Source organism: Trichechus manatus, unplaced genomic scaffold (genome assembly GCF_000243295.1).
Source record: "Trichechus manatus latirostris isolate Lorelei unplaced genomic scaffold, TriManLat1.0 scaffold00105, whole genome shotgun sequence".
Classification (NCBI taxonomy): domain Eukaryota; kingdom Metazoa; phylum Chordata; class Mammalia; order Sirenia; family Trichechidae; genus Trichechus; species Trichechus manatus.
Window position 1 is genome coordinate 7,374,080 of NW_004444041.1, and position 26,270 is coordinate 7,400,349.

Genomic DNA, 26,270 nt, shown 5'->3' on the forward strand with positions numbered 1-26,270 from the left:
AGCAGGAGAAAGGTGTGGCAGTCTGCTTCCGTAAAGATTTACAGCCTTGGAAATTCTATGGAGCAGTTCTACTCTGTCCTACAGGGTCTCTATGAGTTAGAGTCAACCCAATGGCAATGGTTTTTTTTTTTTTTTCCTTAGGGCATTGCTCACGCTAATGTCTGCTGCAGCCATCACTGCCAGACTGGCCTTAGGGATCAAAACATGGATTTTAACAATTCTCATTCTCATAGTATGGCTGAGATCAGGCTATAGTATTTAAGCAAAACTCTACTAAAAGTTCTGTCTCTAACATTGGCTAATATTGGGCTTAGTCATGGGACTCTTTTCTTCTCTTTCTAAATTTTCCCCACAGATAATTTCAAACCCCACAGGTTTAAAATACCATCTCAATATCCAAGACTCTCAAATTTTTATCTTCAACCCTGACCTCACCCCTGAGGTCAAGACTTGTATATCCAATTGCCTATTCTAGATTTCTACTTAATTGTTTAGTGGTCATCTCAAACTTAACTTTTCCAAAATGGAACTCTTGACTTCCTGCCCCCAAACCAGCTCTTACCTCAGTCTTCCCTATCTTAGTAGATTTATATACAATCTACCAGCAAGTTCTGTAGTCTCTACCCCCAGAACATGTTCCAATTCTTAATCTCTCCATATCTCCATTGATACCTTGCTAGTTCAAACCACACTATCTCTTGCCTGGCCTTCTGCTGTAATTGGATTTTCTAGTTGGATTTTCCTAGTTGGATTTTCTGCTTCTACTTAACACCCCCTACAATCTAGTCTTCACAGAGCAGCCCAATAAAATCTTACCGTTTTACTCTCTTGATTAAAAACCTCCAATGATTCCCCATCACACTTAGACTAAAACCCAAATCCCATTAGGTCTTAAAAGATCTAGACCCTGCCCACTGTTCTGACCTCTTCTCACTCCACACTTCCCTTGCTCACTTGCCTCTGCTTTTCTTTCAAGCATACCAAGCTCATTTCTGACTTAAAGTCGCTGTTCCCTCTATCTGGAAGGCTCTCCCTACTTTGCTGCCTTCTTCCCCATCTTTGCATGGCTGACTCCTTATCATTGAGGCCTCTGCTTATCACTACTTTCTAAGAGAGGCCCACCCTGTCCATCCTTGCTGCAGTACCTCTCCAGTCATTCTCTATCGTATCAGTCAGCTTTTGTATCCCAGCACTTATCACTACTGATATTTTCTTGTTTATTTATGTGTTTATTGTCTATCTCTCTCCACTGCAATGTAAGTTTCCTGAAATCAGAGATCTTGTCTGTTTGGTTTACCACTGCATTCCCAGCCCTCAATAAATATTTGATGAATAAATAAAGGAATAAAAGCTCAGGAAAGCAAAGAGAAATAGGCTCAGGGAGCCCTCTATAATTAGATTATCTGGCTGGTAAATTAGAGCCCCTTACCTTCAGCCTGTAGCTGGTCATGGAAATGTCTCCCTACCTGCGACCTAATTCCATGTGGCTGAGGCCAACTTTCCCCTTGATATGTCAGAGTGCTTGGGAAAATGCTCAGACCTAAGAGAGACAGAGAGAGAACGAGAGCAGTCGTTTCCTCTTCTGCCTTTCTAGATTCCACCTTAGCTCTGGTTTCACCTGGGGATGTATCGTCCTACCTAGATTATTGCCATTGGGCAGTTCCACCTTCTTGGGTGGAGATGCCACTTTGTAACCACAGTAGAGGTTTGCCCAAAAGCAAAGATTAAGCGCATCAGAATACATTCTACAAGAAATACATACATATTAATAGCAAGGAGAGCTACTTTCTGCACCGTAATGATCTTTTATTCACTCTTCTCATACTTGTTTTGAGAATCAATGAGATAATGGAGAATGGTCTGGAATGTGACATACATGTAAGTCACTCTAATATTACACTGTTTGCTGAGTGTATCTGATGAGCGAGTACTCCTGGCAAAACGCCATCTGTGTTACTCATGTCCCCATACTAAGGACTTTCACAGGTGGCTCTTGGTGTCTTCTCCATCTTAGATGACTTCACTATTCCTGTGTAAGACTCACTCAACACCCTTGCTCACAGTTCCTCGAACTTATCGCCTCCAATGCCTCACACATCCACTCTGATGCATTCACAGGTCACACTCTGAACCTTTCATCACCTCCAAACTACTCCAGTAGTGAAAGCTTATGCCCCAAGACTTTAAAAATATTTGATGTTCTGCTCACAATATCCTAACCTTGTAGCTATCATATTCACTTACTCCCGTTGTACCTGCTCTTCAACCCCACCAAGACATCCACAAAACTTTTCTCCCAGTCTCTTTAGCCCACTTATGTCCTGACTTCCTTAACTATTCATCCATACCACTACCTGCTTTCATACTTCTTAATTTCCAGGCCCCCACTGGCCAGCCCTCAACCCTAGTCCAGTGCTTGCCTTCTCTGTTTCTACCTACAGAGTACTTTACACTGATGGAGGAAATCACATAGTGATTTGGTCTGATGGCTCTGTAAACAGAGTAAGTTGGGTCCTTTAACTAAATGGCAATCCTGTATGCCTTTCCCAATACTCATAAACAATATGCAAATCTTACTCATGTTTCTTAATCTTCCCTGTGTATTTGCACACTCAGTGGATGTATCCTCTTTATATCACAAGGAAATGGGCATCTTCATTCAAAAAAATCTCTCAGCTTCCTGCTCCACCATGAAAAAATGAAATAAGTCTGCATCCACAGTGGTGGCAGAAACTAGTTGCTGTCTACCAGAAACTGTCCTTCCTGTCCCCTGGACACACAGCTAGACCACATTTCTCAGTCTCCTTGCAGTTAGGCATTGTCATGTGACTAGGTTTTACCAATGGAATCTGAACATTAATGTTGTACACCACTTTCATGAGTGGTCCATAAAAATGTCCCACATGCACATCACCATGTTCTTTCCCCTTCCGCCAAGCTGAATGATTATATGGAAACCATGCATTAAAGATGGCAGAGCTGCCATCAGCCTAGGTCCTTGCATAATTGCAAGGAAGTTTTCCTATTATGGTTTGAATTGTGTCCTCCAAAAATATGTGTTGTAAATCCTAACCTCTGTACCTGTGGGTATAATCCTGTTTGGGATTTCTTTTATGTTAATGAGACAGTACTAGTGTAGGGTGTGTCTTAAATCAGTCTCTCTCTCTCTTTTTTTTTTTTTTAATTGTGCTTTAGGTGAAAGTTTACAGAGCAAATTAGTTTCTCATTAAACAGTTAATACACAAATTGTTTTGTGACATTGGTTGCCAACCCTGTGACGTGTCAACACTCTCCCCTTCTCCACCTCGGGTTCCCTGTTTCCATTCATCCAGTTTTCCTGTACCTCTCCTGCCTGCTTGTCTTTGTTTTTGGGCTTGTGTGCCCATTAATGTCGTATACCTGATTGAACTATGACGCACGTTCCTCATGTGTGTTATTACTGGCCCTACAGACCTGTCTAATCTTTGGCTGAAGGGTAAACCTCAGGAGTGACTTCAGTACTGAGTTAAAAGGGTGTTCGGGGGCCATACTCTTAAGGTTTCTCCAGTCTCTGTCAGACCGACAAGGCTGGTCTTTTTTTTTTGGGTGAATTTGAATTTTGTTCTACATTTTTCTCCTGCTCTGTCTGGGACCCTCTATTGTGATCCCTGTTAGAATAGTCAGTGGTGGTAGCCGGGCACCATCTAGTTGTTCTGGGCTCAGTCTGGTGGAGGTTGTGGTAGTTGTGGTCCATTAGTCCTTTGGACTAATCTCTCCCTTGTGTCTTCGGTCTTCTTCATTTTCCTTCGCTCCAGTAGGGATGGGATCAGTAGATGTATCTTAGATGGCTGTTTGCAGGCTTTTAAGACCCCAGACGCTACTCACTATAGTTGGATGTAGAACATTTTCTTTACAGACTATGTTATGCCAATTGAGCTAGATGTCCCCTAAGACCCTGGTTTAAATCAGTGTCTTTTGAGCTACAGAGAAATTAATTAAACAAGCAAGCGAGGAAGCAGAGATGGGGGCAGATATACACCATGCCACATGAAAGTCACCAAGGAGCCAAGGAATAGAAGCTGAAGAGACAAGGACCTTTCCCCAGAGCAGAGAGAAGAAAGCCTTCCCTAAGAGCTAGTACCCTGAATTTGGACTTCTAGCTTCCTAGCTGTGAGAAAATGAATTTCTGCTTGTTAAAGCCACCCACTTATAGTGTTTCTGTTATAGCAGTGCTAGATAACTAAGACACTGCCTGTCTGAAAACACCACCCTAGAATATCACATAAGGGAAAAATAAACTTTTACTGCATTTGAGTCATTATAAGCTTGGGTTTATCTGTTACAGCAGTTTAGCTTACCCTTTGTTGTTGTTATTGTTGTTGTTAGTTGCTGTTGAGTTGATTCCGACTCATGACAACCCCATGTGTGCAGAGTAGAACTGCTCCATAAGGTTTTTAAGGCTGTGACCTTTCGGGAGCAGACCATCAGACCTGTCTTCTGAGGTGCCTCTGACCCTAACTAATGCAAAGTAGATGAAATAATGGATTCAAACATACTAATGATCATGAAGATGGCACAAGACCAGGCAACATTTTGTTCTCTTATACATTGGTTGCTATGAGTCAGAGTTATCTCAACAGCGACTATTAGTAACAACAACTAATGCAACAGCCATTCTTTCTCCTTTCTATACTCAGTGAGAAAAGTGGCACTCTCCTGTCCTGTCCCAGGGAATCCCTCTATCTGGGAATCTAGTCCCAACCCCAAGCCCTGTTCCATCAATTATTTACTTTCTCCTCTAGGTCTTCAACGTATCCTTTCCTGGCTCTTTTCCCTTAGCACATAGACATGATCATATCTAACAACTACAAATAATAATAATAATTTTAGTTACATGATCTTATATTTTCCTTATCTAGCATTCTAGTTTCTCCTTCCTTTCATGGTCAACTTTTTTTTTTTTTTTAGTTGCCTCTATTCTCTCACCCACTCACACTCCTACTCCTGTGTGACCTGGCTTCTGTCCCCACCACTCTTCTGAAACTGCTCCATTCCAAGCCACGGAAACCTAACAGACATGGTCATATTTCACTTCTTATCTAACTTGGCATCATCTCTAGAAAGCTTTTCCTCCTTCTGCTTCTGTGATACCATGCTCAGTGGTGTTTCTCTTCACCCTCTAGCCACTCCTAAGTCTCCTTGACACGTTTCTTTCCCTCTATTTGGTGAATGTGGGTTTACCCCCTGGTATGGGTTAAATTGTGCCCTCCACCAAATAATGTGTTGGAATCCTAACCTGTGGATGTAATCCTGTTTGGAAACAGAGTTTTCACTGTTATGTTAATTAGATCATACCCAAGTAAGGTGAGTTCTAAAGCTAGTCACTTCCTAGCTAGAAAAAGAGCAGATTTGACAGAAAAATGTGGACACATGGGGCAAGACAGATGCCATGTGAGGATTATCTATAAGCCAAGGAATGCCCGGATGAGCTACAAGGAAGGAATTGACACAGCTGACCCTGATTTGGACTTACAGCCTCCAGAACTGTAAGAATATAAATTTCTTTTCTTCAAAGGCACCCACTTGCGATTTTTCTGTTACAGCAGCACTAAGAAAAAAGGATACCCATCGTACACCTCCCTTCTCATCTCCTATATATCTCTAAGGAATTTTATCCTCAACTGTGGTTTAAATGACCTTTATATATGTTAATGTCACACATCCTTGGAGTCTCAAACCTTCTAGACATTTCTGTTTGTATGGCTTTAGAGGCACCTCAAACTTATTATGTCCAAGACTGAATTCATCATCTTTCTCATTTCCCAAACGTATTCCTTCTGTATTTTTTTATCCAGGTAGATGGTAACACATCCATTTAGCTACTCAGGCTCATGCATGGGAGCAAGCCAAGCTTGTTCCTCACCTCCCAGACTACTCAGGTTCCAAATCCTGTTGAATTCACCTACTAAATATTTCCAAATCCATTTGCTTATCTCTCTCCCTCTGACAGTGCTGAAATCAAACCTTTTTCATCCCTTTCCTGGATCATCTCAGTGATTTCTGGTATGGTTTCCCTGCTGGCAGCCTCATTTACCTCCTCCATTCTGAAGGTTTGATGTTGATTTCTTTGTTGTTGTTATCAATTTCTTTCTTTTTTCTTTATGATCTTTTTCAAACTAAAAAGTAATATATTCTTATTGTAAAAATAGTCAAATAGTTTATAAGGCTATAACAAAAAAGTCAAAGTCACCCTCATCTAGTCCTCAAATTGTACTCCCAAATATACACACAAACACCTTTTTTTCCCCTAAAAATAGGATTTGTTAAACATGCAGGAAACCCTGGTGGTGTAGTGGTTAAGAGCTACAACTGCTAACCAAAAGGTCGGCAGTTCGAATCCACCAGGTGCTACTTGGAAACCCTATGGGGCAGTTCTACTCCATCCTATAGGATCGCTATGAGTCAGAATCAACTCAATGGCAACTTTTTTTTTTAATTAAACATGCTGTGTTTCATCTATTTTAAGAGGCATCTCCCCACCCACACACACACACATTTTAACATCTCTGAAATCAGAATGTGTCATACACTCAATAAATCAAAAAAACAAACCATTGCCATTGAGTGGCTTCCGACTCATAGCGACCCTATAGGACAAAGTAGAACCGCCCCGTAGAGTTTCCAAGGAGTGGCTGGTGGATTCGAACTGCTGACCTTTCGGTTAGCAGCCATAGCTCTTAACCACTGCTCTACCAGCGTGTCTTGAAAAAAATAAAAACCCCATTGCCGTGGAGTTGGTTCCGACTCATGGCAATCCCATGTGTTACAGAGTGGAACTGCTCCACAGGGTTTTTTTGGCTGTAATCTTTATGGAAGCAATTTTACCACAGGGGCACTGGGTGGGTTTGAACTGCCAATCTTTGGGTTAGTAGTAGATCACAAACCGTTTTCGACACTCAGGGACCTAATGGTGCCTTGTTGTTGTTAGTTGCTTCAAGTTCTTTCACACTCATGGTGACGCCATGTGTGCCATGTGTGCAGAGTAGAACTGCTCCATAGGTGTCATGGATTGAATTGTGTCCCCCGAAAAATGTGTCCAGTGACTTGGCTAGGTCATGATTCCCAGTATTGTATGATCGTGTTATCTGATGTGATTTCCTTATGTGTTGTAAACTCTATCACTATGATGAGATTATATGTGATCTCCTTATTATGTGTTGTAAATTCTGTCACTGTGATGAGGTTATACTGATGAGGTTGACAAGATTAGATAGTGTCTTAATGCAATCTCTTTTGAGATATAAAAGAGAGAAGCAAGCAGAGACACATGGGAACTTCATACCACCAAGAAAGCAGTGCAGGGAGCAGAGCTTGTCCTTTGGACCTGAGGTTCCTGCACAGAGAAGCTCCCAGACCAAGGGAAGACTGATGCATCACAAGGACCTTTCTCCAGCGCCAACAGAGAGAGAAAGCCTTCTCCTGGATCTGATGCCCTGAATTTGGACTTGCAGCCTACTGGACTGTGAGAGAATAAATTTCTCTTTGTTAAAACCATCCACTTGTGGTATTTCTGTTAGAGCAATACTAGATGACTGAGACAATAGGGTTTTCAAGGCTGTGACCTTTTGGAAACAGAACACCAGGCCTGTCTTCAGAAACTCCTCTAGGAGGGTTTCAACTGCCAGTCTTTTGGCTAGTAGTCAAGCACTTAACTGTTTGTGCTACCCAGGGATTCCTCCAGTGGTGCCTTAGATTTGGTTAAATACAATACTATTCTGCAATGTGCTTTTTATTCATTAAGATCGGTCATGATTCCAAACCAGTACTTACCTCCAGGATGATCTTTCTAAAGTATAAATCTGGTCAGGTCACTTTCCTCCCCAAAATTCTTCAAAGGCTCTCCACAAGCAGAGGTGGAGCGAAGGAGCGCAAATCCAAGGGGACGCCAGACACATGTGTCCCTGACGAGGGGCAGAATGATGTTCTGAGGCACCACAAATATAAAAGGCAACTGACTGAGGCAGCTGCACAAGAGGTGGGAAGGTGTTTTTGCTGACACTTGCCACTATCCCTTATACACGGGTCAGAAGGGCTTAATATTCGTCACATCAGCATGTTCCCACGTTCAGTGGTCTTGAAGCATAACCTGCAAGGAAGTGTGTCGACACTGAGATACATATCTCCGTCTTGTCTCCTGCTTCCGCAAGTTTCCAAGTAATCAAGTAAGTAAAGTATTTTATAAATATACTTAGAGCAAGGCAGGGTGATCTAGTACTATCTAGGAAAAAAAACAAAATAAATACATTAAACTTTCTACAGCAGAAAAGTGACCAACAAACCAACAGTCGGGGTACCACTTCTTGTTAAATATTTTCGTAAATAATCATTTATCAAGTGTTTTAGGAAAAATATAAAGAAAATACAAGTAAGGAAAAAGTATTTTTAATACCCTAGAACATTAATAAAAAGGCTTCAATGTCTATTCATCTCGAAATTGGGGGATGGGGGCACAACTTAGAGATTGAGCCTGGGCACTGATTGCCCTAGTTACACCCTGTCCACAAGCCCTTCATCTTCTCTCACCCACTTTGGCAGTCTCCAGCACATCCGCTCATCTTTTTCCTTAAAGCCAAACAAATCTGTTTGCAGTTAGTTCCCTAAACGTGCTATGCTGAGCCAGATCTCTGTGGGTTTGCAACGATGTTTCCTCTGCCTTAGAGGCTCTTCTTGCCTTTTCTACTCAAAGTTGCCTCTCACTGGAAATTCTCCCTGATCCCCCAAGCTGAGACCTTCCTTTATGCACCTCCCCTCAGCATTCTCAGCGTGAGGTGCATGCGTCTGTTAAACTACTTAGTACACAGGCTCATGCAATTTCTCTTGTCTACTGCTCCCAATAAATAGTGAGTTCCTTGAGCACTCTTTCTTGTTTACACCCATTTCCAACAATGCCAGGACAACAGAAAACCAGCTGCTGTTGAGTCGATTATAACTTATGGTGACCCCATGAATTTCCGAGAACTGTGCTCCATAGGGTTTTCATAGTTGTGACCTTTCGGAAGCAGATCACCAGGCCTTCTTCCGAGGCATCTCTGGATGGGTATGAACTGCCAACCTTTCGGTTAGTAGCTGAGCGCCTGTTTGCTCTATCCAGGGACTCCTAGGGCAACATAGATGCTGCATAAATATTTTTGGAAATAATGAACTGCATATTGAGGGAAGCAGGAAAATGCTTCCTGGGATAAGGTGAAGAGCATTCTAATTAACTATCCCCTTAACCTGGGGACAAGAGAGAAAAAGAAGGAGAAAAGGTCTGGATGCTAAGGCACTCTGGGCACCCAGAAATCTAAGGTGGTTGGAATTTTTTCCTTCTGTTTCCCTACTTTCTACTCCTAAAAAACTACTAATTCCACCCTCAATTAAAGATAATCTGATCTCAAAAACCACAGCCTTGATGACCTCCCCTTCCTTTTTCCTTAGTCCTTCTAAGTGCTTCAAGTCCAAATCTCTGTCTCATCACCCCCCTCTTGTGACAAGTCCTCTATTTTGTAACCAGAGGTTTCAAAAGTACCAGAGAGATTCTTTCCACTTACAGCTCCAAAATGCACACCTGAGTTTTCCACCTCATGCCTTCCTGCCTGCTACATGGACACACCTCTCAGTCTCATGAAGACTCAATGCTAGGAAATAAACACAAAAGGAAGCTAAAGGTTAATTTTTGTTGTCGTTAGGTGCCATGGAGTTGGTTCCGACTCATAGCGACCCTACCTATGTACAACAGAACGAAACACTGCCCAGTCCTGTGCCATCCTCACAATCATATGCTTGAGCCCATTGTTGCAGCTACTGTGCCAATCCATCTCGTTGAGGGTCTTGCTCTTTTTCGCTGACCCTCTACTTTACCAGGTATGATGTCCTTCTCCTGGGACTGATCCCTCCTGATAACATGTCCAAAGTATGTGAGATGAAGTCTCACCGTCCTTGCTTCTAAGGAGCATTCTGGCTGTAGTTCTTTTAATACAAGTTTAATATAAATCTTTATTTTAACAATTAACCTAAAGGCTTGGTATTATGTAGAGTCTAGTGTCTCTACATCACTCATAGTGACTTACTATGAGCTGGAATTGATTCGACAGCAACAGGTTTGGTTTTGGTTTTCTCTACATAAAACCACTGTCTTCCTCTTAGCTCAGTTTTTGGTTTGCATTCTAGAAAATGTCAAAAACAGACAAAAACATTTCCCAGTCCTTTCTGACTAGACAATTTAAAGCCAAGGATTCCAGTTCATTCATGGAAATGTAACTGGGTACTCTTGGGAACTTAAAGTCCAGCTGATGTGGCTTATGTGGCAGTCACTAAGTTTGGTCCATGCTAAAATATGTTGACAATTGTGACGGCAGCATACTTGCAATATTCTTCCTTGGCAAAAAGGACAAGGAGTTGTGAAATAATCAGTAGTAGAGCAAAAGAAGGAATAGTGGAAAGATGAGGGGAGTACAGGAAAGAAGAGTGGCGAATGACAGTGAAGGAGAAAAGAGACTTTATATAATGGAAAAAATAACAGATATAAGAAGATTCTGACAAGAAAAGAAAAGAAAAAGACATGGTGTCAGAGTTGGGGCTGAGGACAGCAAAGACATCATGCAACTGAAAGAAATGGGAATGCTAACTAAAGAAAAGAATGGGGGAGGGCTTCCAGCCACAGGAGTTGAACAGATAAAACAATGGAAGTATCTTGGGCATTTAAATAGGACTGATAAGGAACAAGGAGAGCCACAAAGAGGATCTCCACTCAAAGACCAGAGGATTATTAAATAAAAGATAGGGTCAATGTGTGGAAAGCTAAAATGAAAAAGAGGGGAAAGCAGCTGTTAGAAAAAATTCTGTAAGACTAACAGTAAAGCCAGGCTTGAAGAGGCATGAAAAAGTCAGTGCTAGTCTACAAATGCACTACGAATAAGGGAAGTCCACAGTCCCTCAGAGGTTCATTCTAATGTTCAGAGTGTGGGGTCAAATTAGTCTGTAATACTCTCAACATTTTGAACATGTAATGGAATCCTTACATTCCTAGAAAAAAGACACCTTCACCACTTAAGCAAACACAAAAAGAGTGTACAAATCTCTTCTGTACACAAATCTTAGAGTAAATCAAAACAAAGTAACATTAGGTATCAAATATCTTCACTGTTGAGGCACAACTCTTGTTCATTTTAACTGTTGGGGCAATCAACTTACAGAGACTTTTTTTCCTTCCACCATAATGTGAGACAATTATGAAGGAATAAGAAAGGCCCAAACCTTTCTGACCAATAACCTTCAGAGTGATTATTATCAGTACAGACTTGCGTGTTTTGGATTCCTTGGAACTGGTGCCGGAGGAGCAGCCCAGGCAATATCTCCGTATCAAAAGAGACTTGGTCTGGATGCAAAGTGAGTTTCCCCCGACTTCAGTGTTGCCTCAGGGAATCCGAAATGTCTCCCCCAAGGTATTAATAAAGAAACGCACCTTGTGGAGAGTCCGCAGAGTGTGGGTTAATTTATACCTTCTCCCAGTCTCCGACTTCAGTCATAACTTATGCAGCGCATGGAGAGGGCAGGAACGGATCTTTGATTGCTTTCGTTTCCTACGTGGCCGAGATCCAACGGAGCGGCCAGTTGCCTACCTGCTTTCCACTGTCCGGGCAGGAGCTGCTGCGCCTCCTGCAGAGCGGTTTGCTATGGCTCCCGCTTGCTCCCGACCTCACCTACAGGCGCTCCCTCCGGCTCTGACCCGCCTGACTCAACTGGGATGGGCGGCAGGGGGTGGGGGGGACCTCAGAGGGCGGAGGGACCTGAGGAAGCAGGCCAGGCCCTTCCTCCAGAGTCAGAAAGGAGGCGTAGTCAGGACGCAGGTGAAAACGACTCCGACCTATCCCAGGAACTTTCGCTGCAGGCACTCGCAGCGAGAGGTCCGCGTCGCTCCAGGTCAGCCTGGGAGCCGCCCTCTCCCACCCCGGCTGCGCGCAGAGACCGAGCTGTGAGCCGTCCCTCGGGGGACCCGCGGCCCTCCTGGCGCGCTCGGGGCTGCAGGCAGCGCCGGCCTTCGCGGCCAATGGAGGCTGGTGGCGCCGCCCGGGACGCAGGTGACTTATGCCAGGCCAGGATTTCTGCTGGTGGGGAGAGCGCCTGGAGGCCGAGACGCAGATACCCTGGGGACAAGGGACGAGGCAGGGATGGCCCGGGAGCTGAGCCAGGAGGCACTACTGGACTTTCTGTGCGAGGCCGGGGGCCGAGTGACCAATGCCGCTTTGCTGAGCCACTTCAAGAGCTTCCTCCGAGACCCCGACGCGTCCCCCAGCCAGCACCAGCGCCGCCGGGAGCTCTTCAAGGGCTTTGTCAACTCCGTCGCCGCAGTGCGCCAGGACCCCGACGGCACCAAGTACGTAGTGCTTAAGAGGAGGTACAGGGACCTTTTGGGGGAGGAAGGGCTGCAACAACCCGGCGACCCGCCCACGGCCGCCGCCCCTGCAGGGGGTGCTGCGCCCTACTCCCCGCGAGGCGCGCCCGGGAGGGAGCCGAAGCCGCAGCCCAGGCGGCGGCGCGACAAGGAGCGAGAAGAGGAGCCGGCAGGTGCTGCAGCGCGAGTCACGGACGCTTGTTGCAATGGACTCCCGGCCAGGAGCCCCGAGGAGGCGGCCCCGGGAAGCGACGGGCAGAGGGTCAGCTCCAGCCAGAGGTCGCCCGGGCCAGCAGCTGCTGCGGCGGCTGCCCGGGCCGGAGAGCGGTGCGCGGCGGCAGATACGCAGGGCCGCTGCTGCTGGGAATGCCTACAGAACAGCTCGCGGGGCCTCCCGGGCGAGCCGCACCAGGGCGCTCTCCCCGACCCCGCCACCGCCGGGGAGAAGCCTGCGCGGGCTCGGCCTGCCCAGGACGACCGCGGGGCTCCCGGGCAGTGGCTGAAAGGCGTACCGGCTGAGCCCGCGCAGGAGCCGGCAGGAACTCCCTTGCCTCCTGCGACTGTCGAGGCTGCCGGAAGCAGAGTTTCCCCGCCAGCTCTCCGGTCCCGCCCTTCCCCGCCTTCAGACGGGCGAGAGCTGCTGGCCCCAGGGGCCCTACACTACTCGACGCTGCAGCAGCAGCGTACTGTAGAGTGGGTGGCCAGACACCCCCAGATACCCAAGGCCCGGGACCAGGGCCCCATCCGAGCCTGGTCGGTACTGCCAGACAACTTCCTCCAGCTGTCCTTGGAACCGAGCTTCTGGGTCCCGGAGGTGAACTTAGCGCCACCAGGCCCCTCTCTTTCCTCTCACTCTCTCTTTCCTGTTGTTCCTGATGAGTCCTCCGAATCCTGGTCCTGGAACCCTCCACTGACAGTCTTTCGTAGCATCCGTTGTCAGTTGTCCCTCCAAGATCTTGATGACTTTGTGGATCAGGAGAGCCATGGCAGCGAGGAGAGCAGCAGTGGGCCCAAAGAGTCCCCCGGGGGTTCTGAAGACGGCCTGCAAGTTGCCCCGTGCACCCCAGTTTGGGGAAAGCTCAGAAGTCCAGCTGGGGGCATTTCTGTATCTCCAAACAAGGACGGCCCCAGAAGGAGCCCTCAGGGCCTCAGGAACACAGGGAATGGCCGCACTGCTCAGCAAGTCACAGCAGCGGTTAATGGCCTAGCAGGGCACCCCCAGGAACTTTTGCCTTGGCCAGCTTCCAAGTTAAGGCGATCCCTCAGGAGGAGCTTTCGGACAGGGAGAGCCAAATTGTCCTCTTCTGATGAGGAGATGCTTGATAAAGACTTGCTAAAAAGGAGTCGGCGCCCACTTCGCTCCAGGAAACCGTCCAAGGCAGGGGCAGTGCCCAGCCCAAGGGTGGATGCCGCCTTGACACCAAAACCTGCAGACATTAAGGCTGTTGTTGCTGAGCGGGGTCGGCCACACAGCTCTTGGGCCCCCTGTAGGGATGGGTCTGCAGCCTTGGGCATGCACAGACCTGAGCACAAGTCATCCCTGGTGCCCCTAGATGCCAGGGAGCATGAATGGATTGTAAAGCTTGCCAGTGGCTCCTGGATTCAGGTACTGACCTTGTTCTGGGAGGACCCCCAGTTGGCTTTGCACAAAGACTTCTTGACTGGGTACACTGCCTTGCACTGGATGGCCAAGCATGGCAACCTCAGGGCCCTTCAGGATTTGGTCTCAGGAGCACAGAAGGCAGGGATTGCTCTTGATGTAAACGTGAGGTCCAGTTGTGGGTACACCCCGCTGCACCTTGCAGCCATTCACGGCCACCAGGGGGTCATCAAATTGCTAGTGCAAAGACTGTCTTCTCGAGTGAATATCCGGGACACCAGTGGAAAGAAGCCATGGCAGTATCTGACCAGTAATACCTCTGGGGAAATATGGCAGCTACTGGGAGCCCCTCGGGGCAAACCCATTTTCCCTGTCTATCCCTTAGTCCGAAGTTCTTCCCCCACCAGGAAGGCCAAGAGCCAGGAAGTATCTAGAAGTGTCACCCGGAAGACTTCCTTTGCTGCGTTACTCAAAAGTCAGCACAGTAAATGGAAATTGGCCAACCAGTATGAAAAATTCTCCACTCCAAGGGAAAGAGAAGCATATAGTGATTGAGGTGGGCCCTTTCTCCAACATGCAGTCACTACACCCTCATTCTTGAACTGCTCAGTAAGAGAATTCCTGAGGAATAGAAAACTTGCTGAGGAGTTGGTGAAGAGAGAGATCAAGTGAGATGGCTCAATGTTACCTCCCTGGATTTTATGTGAGCACATTCAAATCCTAAGGGTCATCCAAGCTCTAAGGCTCAAGTCCTTGGGTTAGTGGAACCTAGGCAAGGGACAGAATCAGGAGGTGTTCTTTCTTCCTTGCCACCACTGATCTGGCCACAGTAAGCAGCATTGTTTCCTAAAGCAGCTATCCCAGGCCTTGGCTAGAGAGGGAAGAGAAGTCTAACGAGAGAGAGTTAATTCAAGGAACTGACGAAGCTCAAACAAAATCCGCTTTGGCTAGTAGCTCTCTGGCTTCTGTTCATTTGGCGAATAAATCTTGGTAGAGAGTGGAAAGCACCAGGTTTGAAATCAGATGGCTCCTCTTTTTTTTTCTTGGCATTTGAAACAGTAAAATAAAAATTATTGCTGGAGAATAGGATTTGGTTTAAAAGATTCCTCAGCCCTGTCCCTGAGTCTTTCTTTGGGTGTGACCCATGGTGGTTAAAGTATAAGATGATTAGTACCTTTTTTGTGTCTCTTTTCCACTGATCAGAGAAGCAATTAGGTAAGATCCAGTTATAACCTTGACCCCACTGCCCTAGAGAAATGATTGATAGTTAGGCCCTACTTTTTTGTATTAACCCCATGGGGTATTTCCAAACATAAAAAAAATGTGGCTCATTTGCATAGTGACTGAAATCATTTTTAATAGTATAGAAACTCCCTGTGTAACAAACAACAGAATTATCATTAGTAATTTTCAATAAGTTTGAATGGCCACCCTTAATACTCATCAAAAGAGAGAAATGATTTCACTCTGGGGAAGCAGTAAGGATTAAGAGGAGAATGACTCTTAGCCATGAATTTTCTAAGCTGTTAAATATAATTTTATTTGCACTAAACTTGTTGCCAATTAAGATTAAATATTAGCCTTGAAGTACTGTATACCTATCAGAAAGTGCTCCTTTTAACTGGTCATGAAGTGACTAGTCATTGTAGGTCAGTGAAATGAGACAATGACTATTCTATAAAACTGCAGTAGAACATCAGGATTTCAGAGAGCAGATTCCAAGAGGGCTGAAAAATGCAACGTTGAAAGTGAAAAATGCTAATTACTTTATGGAAATGTATTTTGGAAATGATGCTGTATTTTAAAAGTATTTTTGTGTTTCCCCCATTAAAATATCAACAGATCTTTATAATTTATGGCACATATACAGATTACTGTTAACTTTCTTCTTTCAGAAATTGTCTTTCAGTGTCAAATTTTTTTTTGCTTCTTTGTATTTTACTTTATAATTTTGCTGGAATAAATATATCTCTATTCTACCAGGAAACAAGAAAGTAGACATGATAAATAAATCTAAGGGCCACTTTTTTTCCAAAAAGACCTATAAAAGGGACATAACTTTGGCAAATCAAATCAAGAAAAAGGATACAAACAACCACAGACAGTGTGGCATGATTAGAAGAGATGAACATTTAAGAGAATGCAAGGTAGACATCTATATAAATACTCTGTGAAATAGGTGATTTTTCAAGGAAAAGATTACCGAAGTGTCAATTTGTTTTAAAAGCCAAAGAATGTTTTTGCTTTATCCTATTATTATCACTACATTAATTTATTCCACAAATATTTTTTGGTTAGTGCTGTGGGATTTACAGAGGTGAGTGGACCATGGTCTCAGTCTTCTTGACACTTAAAATCTAACAATACTTGTTGTTTAATTGATTTATACTCTATCTTGCTCCCAACATGTCTTTGAAAGTTACATTCTGTTTGATATATTTGTAAAAACAAAGCAAAGAGGAAAAAAAAATAGATGGTATCAGGAATGAAGATAAGCAACTGCAATGCAAGAAAAAAATTTCAGTGTCCTAAGTACAAAAGTAAGTGCTCTGGAGGATTTTGAAGGAGAGAGAGATCCCTTTGGGCTGGGAGAATCAGGGAGGGCTTTAGGGAGGATAGGACTCTTGAAGTGAGTGATGCTAGCTTTCCAAAAAAACCAGCTTTGTTAGTTCTACCACATTCTTGGCTTCTACTTCAGTGTATGATTTATATAAACCAACTGGACAGCAATGGGTTTGGTTTTGTGTGTGTGTGTGTGTGTGTGTGTGTGTGTGTGTGTGTGTGTGTGTGTGTGTGTTGGCTGGCTGCTCACTGGTTAGAACACAGACCTGGGTTGTAAGTTGGTTCACATGTGAATTGATCATGTCCCTCTGGCCTTGTCATGCCTATGACTCTGGACAACTCTTACCTGGTCAACAGGCTAGGCTGGGGTGGCAGAAGAGGGTATTGAGGGCAGAGTAAAGCACAGATCTGACCCTGTAACCCTCTTCTCTTACTCATGTCTTAAAGTCCAGACTAGGAGGGCTGCCAGGCCCAGCCTACTTTTCCAGCCTCCTGCCAGACACTTGCTGTCATGTACCCTACACTGGAGCTATATCAGACCCGTTGGGGGTGCTAATGGCCCTCCCTCTCAGTTTCTGTCTTGGTGCTGAATTCATTTAGTTTAGAACCCCTTTTACTTGTTCTACTGGTGAATTTACCCTTATTCTTTGAGAGATAGCTCAAATGCCAGCGCCTATATGAAGTTCTACAAAATTAAAAACCTCCAAGCCAGAATGTATAGCTCCCTCAATAGAATTCTCATAATACTGTGTACACACCACACTTACAGATTTTCCACACAGTAGTTGATTAAATTGTTTGCATGATTTAATTTTCCTCAAGGCATTGAGCATCTGGAGATTAGAAAATAGGTATTTAATTCATCTAAATTTAGCAGATATTATTGAGCATCTATTGTGTAATAAAGAAGACATTATCCCTGCCTACAAGAACTCATAGGAGGAGGGGCTTGTGAGGATGGGATCACCGGAAATAAATAATTCCAGCACAGTGAGGTAAGTGGAGAGAAGTATGTGTCAAGACTATGAGAATACAGAAAAGGGGATATTTCTGAAACATTTCTATGTGCCCGGGCCTGTGTTTTGCTGGAAATACAACATTTAGTAGGATATACATGCTTTTTGGAGCTCTGGTGCTACAGTGGTTAAGAGCTCAGGTTGCTAACCAAAAGTCGGCAGTTTGAATCCACCAGCTGCTCCTTGGGAGTCCCACGGGGTAATTTTGTTCTGTCTTATATGTAGGGTAGCTATGAGTTGGAATTGTCTTGCTGCTCCTTGGAAATCCTACGGGGTAGTTCTAATCTGTCCTATAGGGTTGCTATGATTTGGAATTGACTCAACGGCAACGGATTTCAACGGGTGCATGCTTTTTGCTTTCCTGGCACTTCCCTGGACTGAGGAAGTCAGAGACAGAGATAGCTGCCACGCAGTCGACTCTGACACACGGTGACCTATGTAGAACAGAACAAAAAGTTACCAAGTCCTATGTCATCTTCACGATTGATGGCAAGTTCAAGTCCATCTTTGTAGTTACTGTACCAGTCCATTTCACCAAAGGTCTCCCACAACCTCGTTGGTCCTCTACCAAACATCATGTCCTCCTCTAGAGATTGATCTCTCCTGGTGATGTGCGTAGAGAAAGCAACTCAGACCGTGTTCTCTTGTGGGCCATAAGGTTTTCACTGGCTAATTTTCAGAAGTAGATGACAGGCCTTTTTTCCTAGTCTGCCTTAGTCTGGAAGCTATCCTGAAACCTGTCCTCCATGGATGAACCCTCTGGTATTTGGAATACTTGTGGCATAGCTTCCAGCATCACAGCCACATACACGCCACCACAGTATGATAAACTGACAGGTCGTGGGGGAAGTCAGGAAAGATAAAAGGGAAGCTAGATAGGCCTTGAAGGGAGGGAAGGATATTCAGGAAAAAGGAGATGCATAAACAAAGCCGTAGGGTGCAGGGTGTGTTTGCAGAGTAGTAGCTACTTGGTGCAGTGGCTGTGAGGTGGTATGAAAAGAGATGACAATAGAAAGGTAGTTAAAGGCCAAGTTGAAAGAAGAGTCTTTTATGACATGTCAAGAAATGTGGGCATTTTCTAGAAAGCCAGGGATTTTCAAAGCTCCTCCTGGAAAACCTTGGTGTTATTCCAAATCCAGATGTTTCCCTGCAGTCTTAACTTGAAGATACTAAGTATATCAAAGTATTAAAAGTGTTAGATAGGATGTGCTCAGTTTTAAAGCTTTCCTTTCAGAATTTTCTTAAGTCTTTGGTGTTGTTAGTGCTTAATTGCTAGCAAATAGTAGTAGGCAACAAAATAATTAAACAAAGAGCACGTTAATATCAAAGGCAAACATTAGAAACTGTTGATAAGCTTAGCTCAACTGCTTCCTTTTTTGTAGACATGGTTGTGAAGTAATGAATTTTAATGTAAATATGTATACTCTTACATAACATAGTCTTGTTTTCTAATAAAATTGCTTATGGTTCAACATTTCAAGGTGTTACACACAGCATACCATGACTTCCAGAAGGTTTGATTTCAGTAAAAATAAATTGTTAATAACAACTTTATGAGATGTAATTCAAATTTACCTGTTATGATGGTTATATAGGTGTCAACATGGCTAGGCTGTGATTCTTAGTGGTTTGACAGACATTATATAATCACCTCCAATTTAGTGATCTGATGTGAGCAGCCAATCAGTTGGAAGGAGAGTTTCCTTGGGGGTGTAGCCTGCATCCAGTATATGAATGGATGTTCTGGCAAAGCTTGCTCTCTCTCTTGACCTTGCAATCCTCTTGGTGTCCGACCTCTGGCTCTTGGAATGTAAGACAGCAGAGGCCTCCAGCCTGTCACCTGACCTGCAGATTTTGAATTCACTAACCCCCACAACACCGTGAGCCAGCTGAGGCCGCCAACCTGTTGCCTGACCTGCAGGTTTTGGGTTTGTCAGTCACTGCAACCATGTGAGCCAGCAGAGGTCTTCAGTCTGACACCTGACGCACAGATATGGGACTTGCTAACACCCATAATTGCGTGAGCCATTTATTCGTAACTGCATGAGCCATTTTCTTAAAGTAAATTTCTCTCCCTATATATATACACTTCACTGGTTTTGCTCTTCTTGAGAACTCATACTAAGACACCTATTTAACGTGTACAATTCAGTGGTCTTTAGTACATTCAAAGAGTTGTGCAACCATTACTACAATCAATTCCTATATAAATTTGAGCAACACCAACCTAGGCAATGAGGAACCATCAATAGTTTAATGCAGGGGAGTGACGTGTATAAGCTGGTATGGTACAAAGATTCCTCTTGCTGAAATATGGGGGATAAATTGGAGGAAGAGATCAATTAAGCTATTTGCAGTGGGATGGATAGCTTTTATATGGCCTTTCTTGCCATGGTCTTGTAACTCCCACCAAATGATTGGGTGGGACTATGCAAATAAAGTGCTTGTGGTCCACCAAGGGGATTGGACAGTGTCTTAGTCATCAAGTGCTGCTATAACAGAAATACCACAAGTGAATGGCTTTAATGAATAGAAGTTTATTCTCTCACAGTCTAGTAGGCTAGAAGTCCCAATTCAAGGTGCCAGTTCCAGGGGAAGGCTTTCTCTCTCTCTGCTGGCTCTGAAGAAAGGTCCTTGTCATCCATCTTCCCTGGTCAGGGAGCTTCTCAGCACAAGGACCCAGGTCCAGAGGACACCTACGCTCCTGGTGCTTCTTTCTTGATGGTATATGGTCCCCTTGCCTCTCTGCTCGCTTCTTTCTTTTATATCTCGAAAGAACTTGGCTTAAATTGTAGATTAATTTTTTAGAAAGAGTCTACATAACTGCCGCTAATCCCATCTCATTAACATCATAGAGATAGGATTTACAACACACAGGAAAATCACATCAGATGACAAAATGGTGGACAATCACACAATACTTGGAGTCATGACCTAGCCAAGTTGACAGATATTTTGAGGGGACACAGTTCAATCCATGACAGACAGCTTGCTAATAATGCATTTAAGGTGCATGGCACCCTTGTGGGGATGGGGCCATACAAATAAAGTGTATGAGGGGATTGATCAGTTTTGCCATTCCACTAGGCTTAAAATAAGCTATCCCAGAAGTGAAAAGGTGGTACCTCACTACCATGAAGAATGAAGAGCCAGGAGTGAAGTGTGTCCTTTGGAGCTGGGGTCCCTGTGATGAGAACCTCCTAGACCAAGGCGACAGAGAGCAAGAGCTGTAGCACCTGAGATGGCGTGAGACGGCAGGCAGTGGCAGAGAAACAATGGCACTGGAGACCGGAGAGAGATGGCACGGTGGGTTTCCCGGCCCACACAGTGAGGCAGCTACAGTGGAAACACTGGACCCACAGAGAGAGCTGAGAACCTTCCGGCAGGAGGCCTTCTGGTGGAGTGGGATGCCTCCAGGCACTTCTCAAAGGAGCTAGGCTTGCTGACCCATAGAGTGAGAGAACTTAGTGTCTTTGGGCTGAGGCTTCCTTGAAGAGTGGGGTGCCTCTGGGCACTTATCAGCAGAGCTAAAGGGCTTTCTAACACTTGCCTGAGCAAGGCAAAGGCCAAAAGGCCGAGAGGCAGAGGAGCCGAGAGAGACACACCTTCCTTCCGGCACCACCGAGATGCTGTCCTGACTGAACAACTGTATCCTGAGGTGTCCTTGTTCCTGAGTTGTAACCTGTTATTTCCCTAATAAACCCCATAATTGTGAGTCTGGTCTGTGAGTTCTGTGTGGCCATTGCAACAAATTATCAATCCCAGCAGAGAAGTAAAGAGTGCTGCGGGAGGGATGGCTCATGTCAGAATTGGTAAAAAGATTGTAGGGTGGTGGTACCTTTGGCCTCTACCTCATAGGGATCAGCCTTGGGCTGATGATCTTGATTCTTTCTCCTCCCCCTTGTGAAGTTAGAGGAGGTTCGATGTCCCCACGCCTTTTGTTTGTTTGTTTGTTAGTTTGTTTATTTATTTATTTACTTATTTATTTATTTATTGTACTTCAGGTGAAAGCTTACAGAACAAATAGTTTCTCATGAAACAGTAGTACACGTGTTGTTTTATGACATTGGTTAACAACCCCAGAACATATCAACCCTCTAACTTCTCAACCTCTTTTTTTTTTGGTGAAAATACACATAGCCAAAGATACACCGTTTCAAAAATTTCTACATGCACAGTTCAGTGACATTGACTACGCTCTTCAAATTGTGCTGTTATTCTCACTTAAGATAAAGGCTTACAGAACAAAATAGTTTCTCATTTAACAGTTACTACAAATGTTGCCCTATGACAATGGTTAACAATCTCACAACACATCAACAATATCCTTACTCAACCTTGGGTTCCCTATCACCAGCTTCCTTGTCCCCTTCTGCTCTCTGACCCTTGTCACTGGACTCCTGTACCTCATTAATCCCATTTGGTTTTACGGGGCTGTCCAGTCCCAGGCTGAACAGTGAACCTCGGAGGTAACTTCACCACAGAGCTAAAAGGGTGCCTGGGGGCCACACTTTTGGGGCTTCTCCAGTCTCCTTTAGGCCAGTAAATCTGGTCTTCTTTTGTCCCCACGCCATCTTTGCACTATGGTAGTATCTTAGTGTCGTATTTGAAATATTAGGAATGTTACTAAATCAGCTGGATGAGATAGATAAGATTGGGTGTCTACATTGAGGAAAGAAAATTTTAGTTTTGGAGGGGTTGATTTTGATGATGAGTTAGGTAAGATGCAAAATGATCACTCCATTTCCTTTCAGCTCTAAAATGTCCTGGTTCAGAGATTAGATCACTTCATTACTTAATGACCATCTAGGTTCATGGTGGCACTGAATCTAAGAGTGTAAATTCAATCCCTGTACAGGCTGTTTAGCATAGTGGTGCTGGTGAGTGTGCTCCTGGTTGTAGGTGAAAACTGAGATCGAAACAAATGATTTCAAAGGTGTAATGAAAGGTAGGAGAGGGTAGTACTTAAACTCATGGGCAATGAAGCTAGGCTGCCTGGGTTCCAGTTGTGGCTTGAAAAAGTCTTTTAACGTCTCAGTTTTCTCATTTGTAAGATGATTATAATAATAATAATGCCAATATAAAATAGGTTTTTTTGAGAGTTTCAAACGAATTAATACAAAATTCTTAGAAAATGCCTGCTGCACAGTAACCAACCGTTTGCTGTAGAGTTGATTCTGACTCGTGGCGACCGTGTATGAGAGTAGAACTGTGCTCCGTAGTTTTTAATGGCTGACATTTCAGAAGTAGATTACCAGGTCTTTTTTCCAAGGCACCTCTGGGTGGACTTGAACCTCCAACCCTTCAGTTAGCAGCCAAGTGTGTGAACCATTGCACAACCCAGGGGCTGGTAGGCAATAAATTCTCAATAAATGTTAGCTATTTGGAATTGACTCCACGGCAACTGTTTTTTAATATTATTTTTTAAATACCATTGGAAATATCCAGTTCACTTTAAATCATCTCTGTTAAAGACAAAGAAATTCTCTAGTTGTTTAAAAAGCTATTATCAGAACAAAATTTACTGATAAAACCAAACATTTGCCCTACTTCTACAAATAAAATATGCTTGGGTTTCTCATTTCAAATGAAAAAGGCTATTCAACTATCTCTTTTTTGTAACAATCATTAGCTATTATGATATGTCATTAAGCACAATTATGTCAAATTGAAGGCACGTAAACTAACATTGTCAAATTAGTAGCTCTGTGTGGCCTGGAACTGAAACTCGGGCAGAGTTCTGAAAGGGTAAGCCTTATGGGGAGGGGTGTGTGTAAAGTCACTATCACTCATGAAATTTGGAAAATCTAAAGTCAACCATGCAGTAAGCCTAGTCAAAATTCCATTCATTTGGCCAACATGAAATCTCACTGAGTTTATTGACCTGTGGAACTATTCTGCCCCTTTGGTATAAAAATAGTTCCTCTTGATTCCTAGCTACCAAACCTAATTCCTCTTTTCTACTTTTAAGACTTGTGTTAAAAAAAAAAAAAAAAAAAAAAAGACATTACAGTATATAAATTATTCCTCAATTACAAAAGAAAATGATAAAACACATAAAGAGATTTTTTTCTATTGCCAATTGGGGCCAAAGCCAGGACTCTTCTTTTGGGAGCGTCAAATTATTCTGTCTCCTACGTGTCTGTCAGTTTGTCATACTGTGGGGGCTTGTATGTTGCTGTGATGCTGGAAGCTATGCCACCGGTATTCAAATATCAGCAAGGTCACTCATGGAGGACAGGTTTCAGCTGAGGTTCCAGACTAAGACAGACTAGGAAGAAGGACCTGGTGGTCTACTTCTGAAAAGAATTAGCCAGTGAAAACTTTATGAATAGCAGCAGAACATTGTCTGATATAGTGCCGGAAGATGAGTTGCTGAAGTTGGAAGTCACTCAAGAGACGACTGGGGAAGAGCTGCCTCCTCAAAGCAGAGTTGACCTTAACGACAGATGATAGAAGGAGTCAAGCTTTCAGAATCTTCATTTGCTCATGTGGCATGACTCAAAATGAGAAGAAACAGCTGTAAACATCCATTAATAATTGGAATGTGGAAAGTAGGAAGTATGACTCTAGGAAAATTAGAAATTGTCGAAAAAGAAATGGAACACATAAACATCGATATCCTAGCCATTAATGAGCTGAAATGGCCTGTACTGGCCATTTTGAACTGGACAATCATATGGCCTACTATGCCAAGAATGACAACTTGAAGAGGAATGGTATTGCATTAATCGTCAAAAAGAACATTTCAAGATCTATCCTGAAGTACAACTCTGTCAGTGATAGGATAGTATCCATACGCCTACAAGGAAGACCAGTTAATATAACCATTATGCAAATTTATGAACCAACCACTAAGGCCAAAGTGGAAGAAATTAAAGACTTTTATCAACTTCTGCAGTCTGAAACCAACTGAACATGCAATCAGGATACATTGATAATTACTGGTGATTGGAATTCAAAAGCTGGAAACAAAGAAGAAGGATTGGTAGCTGGAAAATATGACCTTGGTGATAGAAACAATGCTGGAGATTGCATGATAGAATTTTGCAACACTAATAAGTTCGACATTGCAAATACATTTTTTTAACAACACAAACAGTGACTGTACATGTGGACCTTGCCAGATGGAATACACAGGAATCAAATCGACTACACCTATGGAAAGAGATGATGGAAAAACTCGATATCATCAGTCAAAACAAGGCCAGGGGCTGACTTCAGAACAGACCATCAATTGCTCATATGGAAGTTCAAGTTGAAGCTGAAGAAAATTAGAATAAGTCCACAAGAACCAAAGTATGACCTCAAGTACATCCCACCTAAATTTAGACACCATCTCAAGAGCAGATTGGATGCATTGAACACTAATGACTGAAGACCAGATGAGTTGTGGAATGACATCAAGGACATCATGCATGAAGAAAGCAAAAGGTCATTAAAAACACAGGAAAGAAAGAAAAGACCAAAACGGGTGTCAGAAGACACTCTGAAACTTGCTCTTGAACATAGAGTAGTAGCTAAAGCAAATGGAAGAAATGACCAAGTAAAATAGCTGAACACAAAATTTTAAAGGTTGACTCAAGAAGACAAAGTAAAGTATTATAATGAAAGTGCAAAGATCTGGAGTTAGAAAACCAAAGGGAAGAACACACTTGACATTTCTCAAGCTGAAAGAACTAAAGAAAAAATTCAAGCCTTGAGTTGCAACATTGAAGGATTCTATGGGGAAAATATTAAATGATGCAGGAAGCATCAAAAGAAGATGGAAGGAATACACAGAGTCACTATACCAAAAAGAATTGATCAACGTTCAACCATTTCACAAGGTAGCATATGATCAGGAACCAATGGTACTGAAGGAAGAGGTCCAAAGGGCGCGCTCTGCTCCCAGTGCTGCTATCTTGGTGGTAAGAGGTCCTCCTGTCTCTCTGCTCACTTCTCTCTTTTATATCTCAAAAGAGACTGGCTTAAGACACAATCTGATCTTCTAGATCTCGTCAACATAACTGCTGCTAATCCATCCCATTAACGTCATAGTGATAGGATTTACATCACATAGGAAAATCGCATCAGAATACAAAATGGTGGTCAGTCACACAATACTGGGAATCATAGCCTAGCCAAATAGATGCACATATTTTTGGGGGACACAGTTCAATCCATGACAACCCTCAACAAGATAGATTGACACAGTGGCTGCAACAATGGGCTCAAGCATAACAATAATTGTGAAGACGGCACAGGACCTGGCAGTGTTTCGTTCTGTTGTACATAGGGTTGCTATGAGTTGAAACCAACTTGATGGCACCTAACAACAATTATTCTGTGCACTCTCTTTCTTTGAGAAGAGTGAACACTTCCAAATCAAGCAACTATTAACAAGTATGTATTTCTGTATCATCACTGATTCTAAAATCATAATTACTCATCTTATAGGACTTGAAGATTTTTACTGTTATATATACGTCCTTATATACATAAAATTAGCTTTTTAGTGAACTATCCTTTGGTGTCAATAAAGGAAGTGCTACACAGACAGGAACGCAGTGAATCAAATGACTTACTGCAGTCCCACAATGAGTCTCATTGCCTAAAAGACTGGGCCCACCAAGGCAGGGCTAGGACAAGGATTTAATTCTATGATCCTGGAATTGTGTCCTGAGCTAGTCCCCTTTCC

The 26,270-nt window shown here is 43.6% G+C and overlaps 1 protein-coding gene across 1 annotated transcript; it reads left to right on the forward strand.

Moving 5' to 3' along the window:
* Nucleotides 1–12,188: 12,188 nt before the first annotated feature.
* Nucleotides 12,189–14,649, forward strand: SOWAHB (sosondowah ankyrin repeat domain family member B). Its single transcript, XM_004383124.2, has one exon. The coding sequence runs from the start codon at nt 12,189–12,191 to the stop codon at nt 14,565–14,567; it is 2,379 nt and encodes a 792-aa protein (XP_004383181.1). The 3' UTR covers nt 14,568–14,649.
* Nucleotides 14,650–26,270: the final 11,621 nt, after the last annotated feature.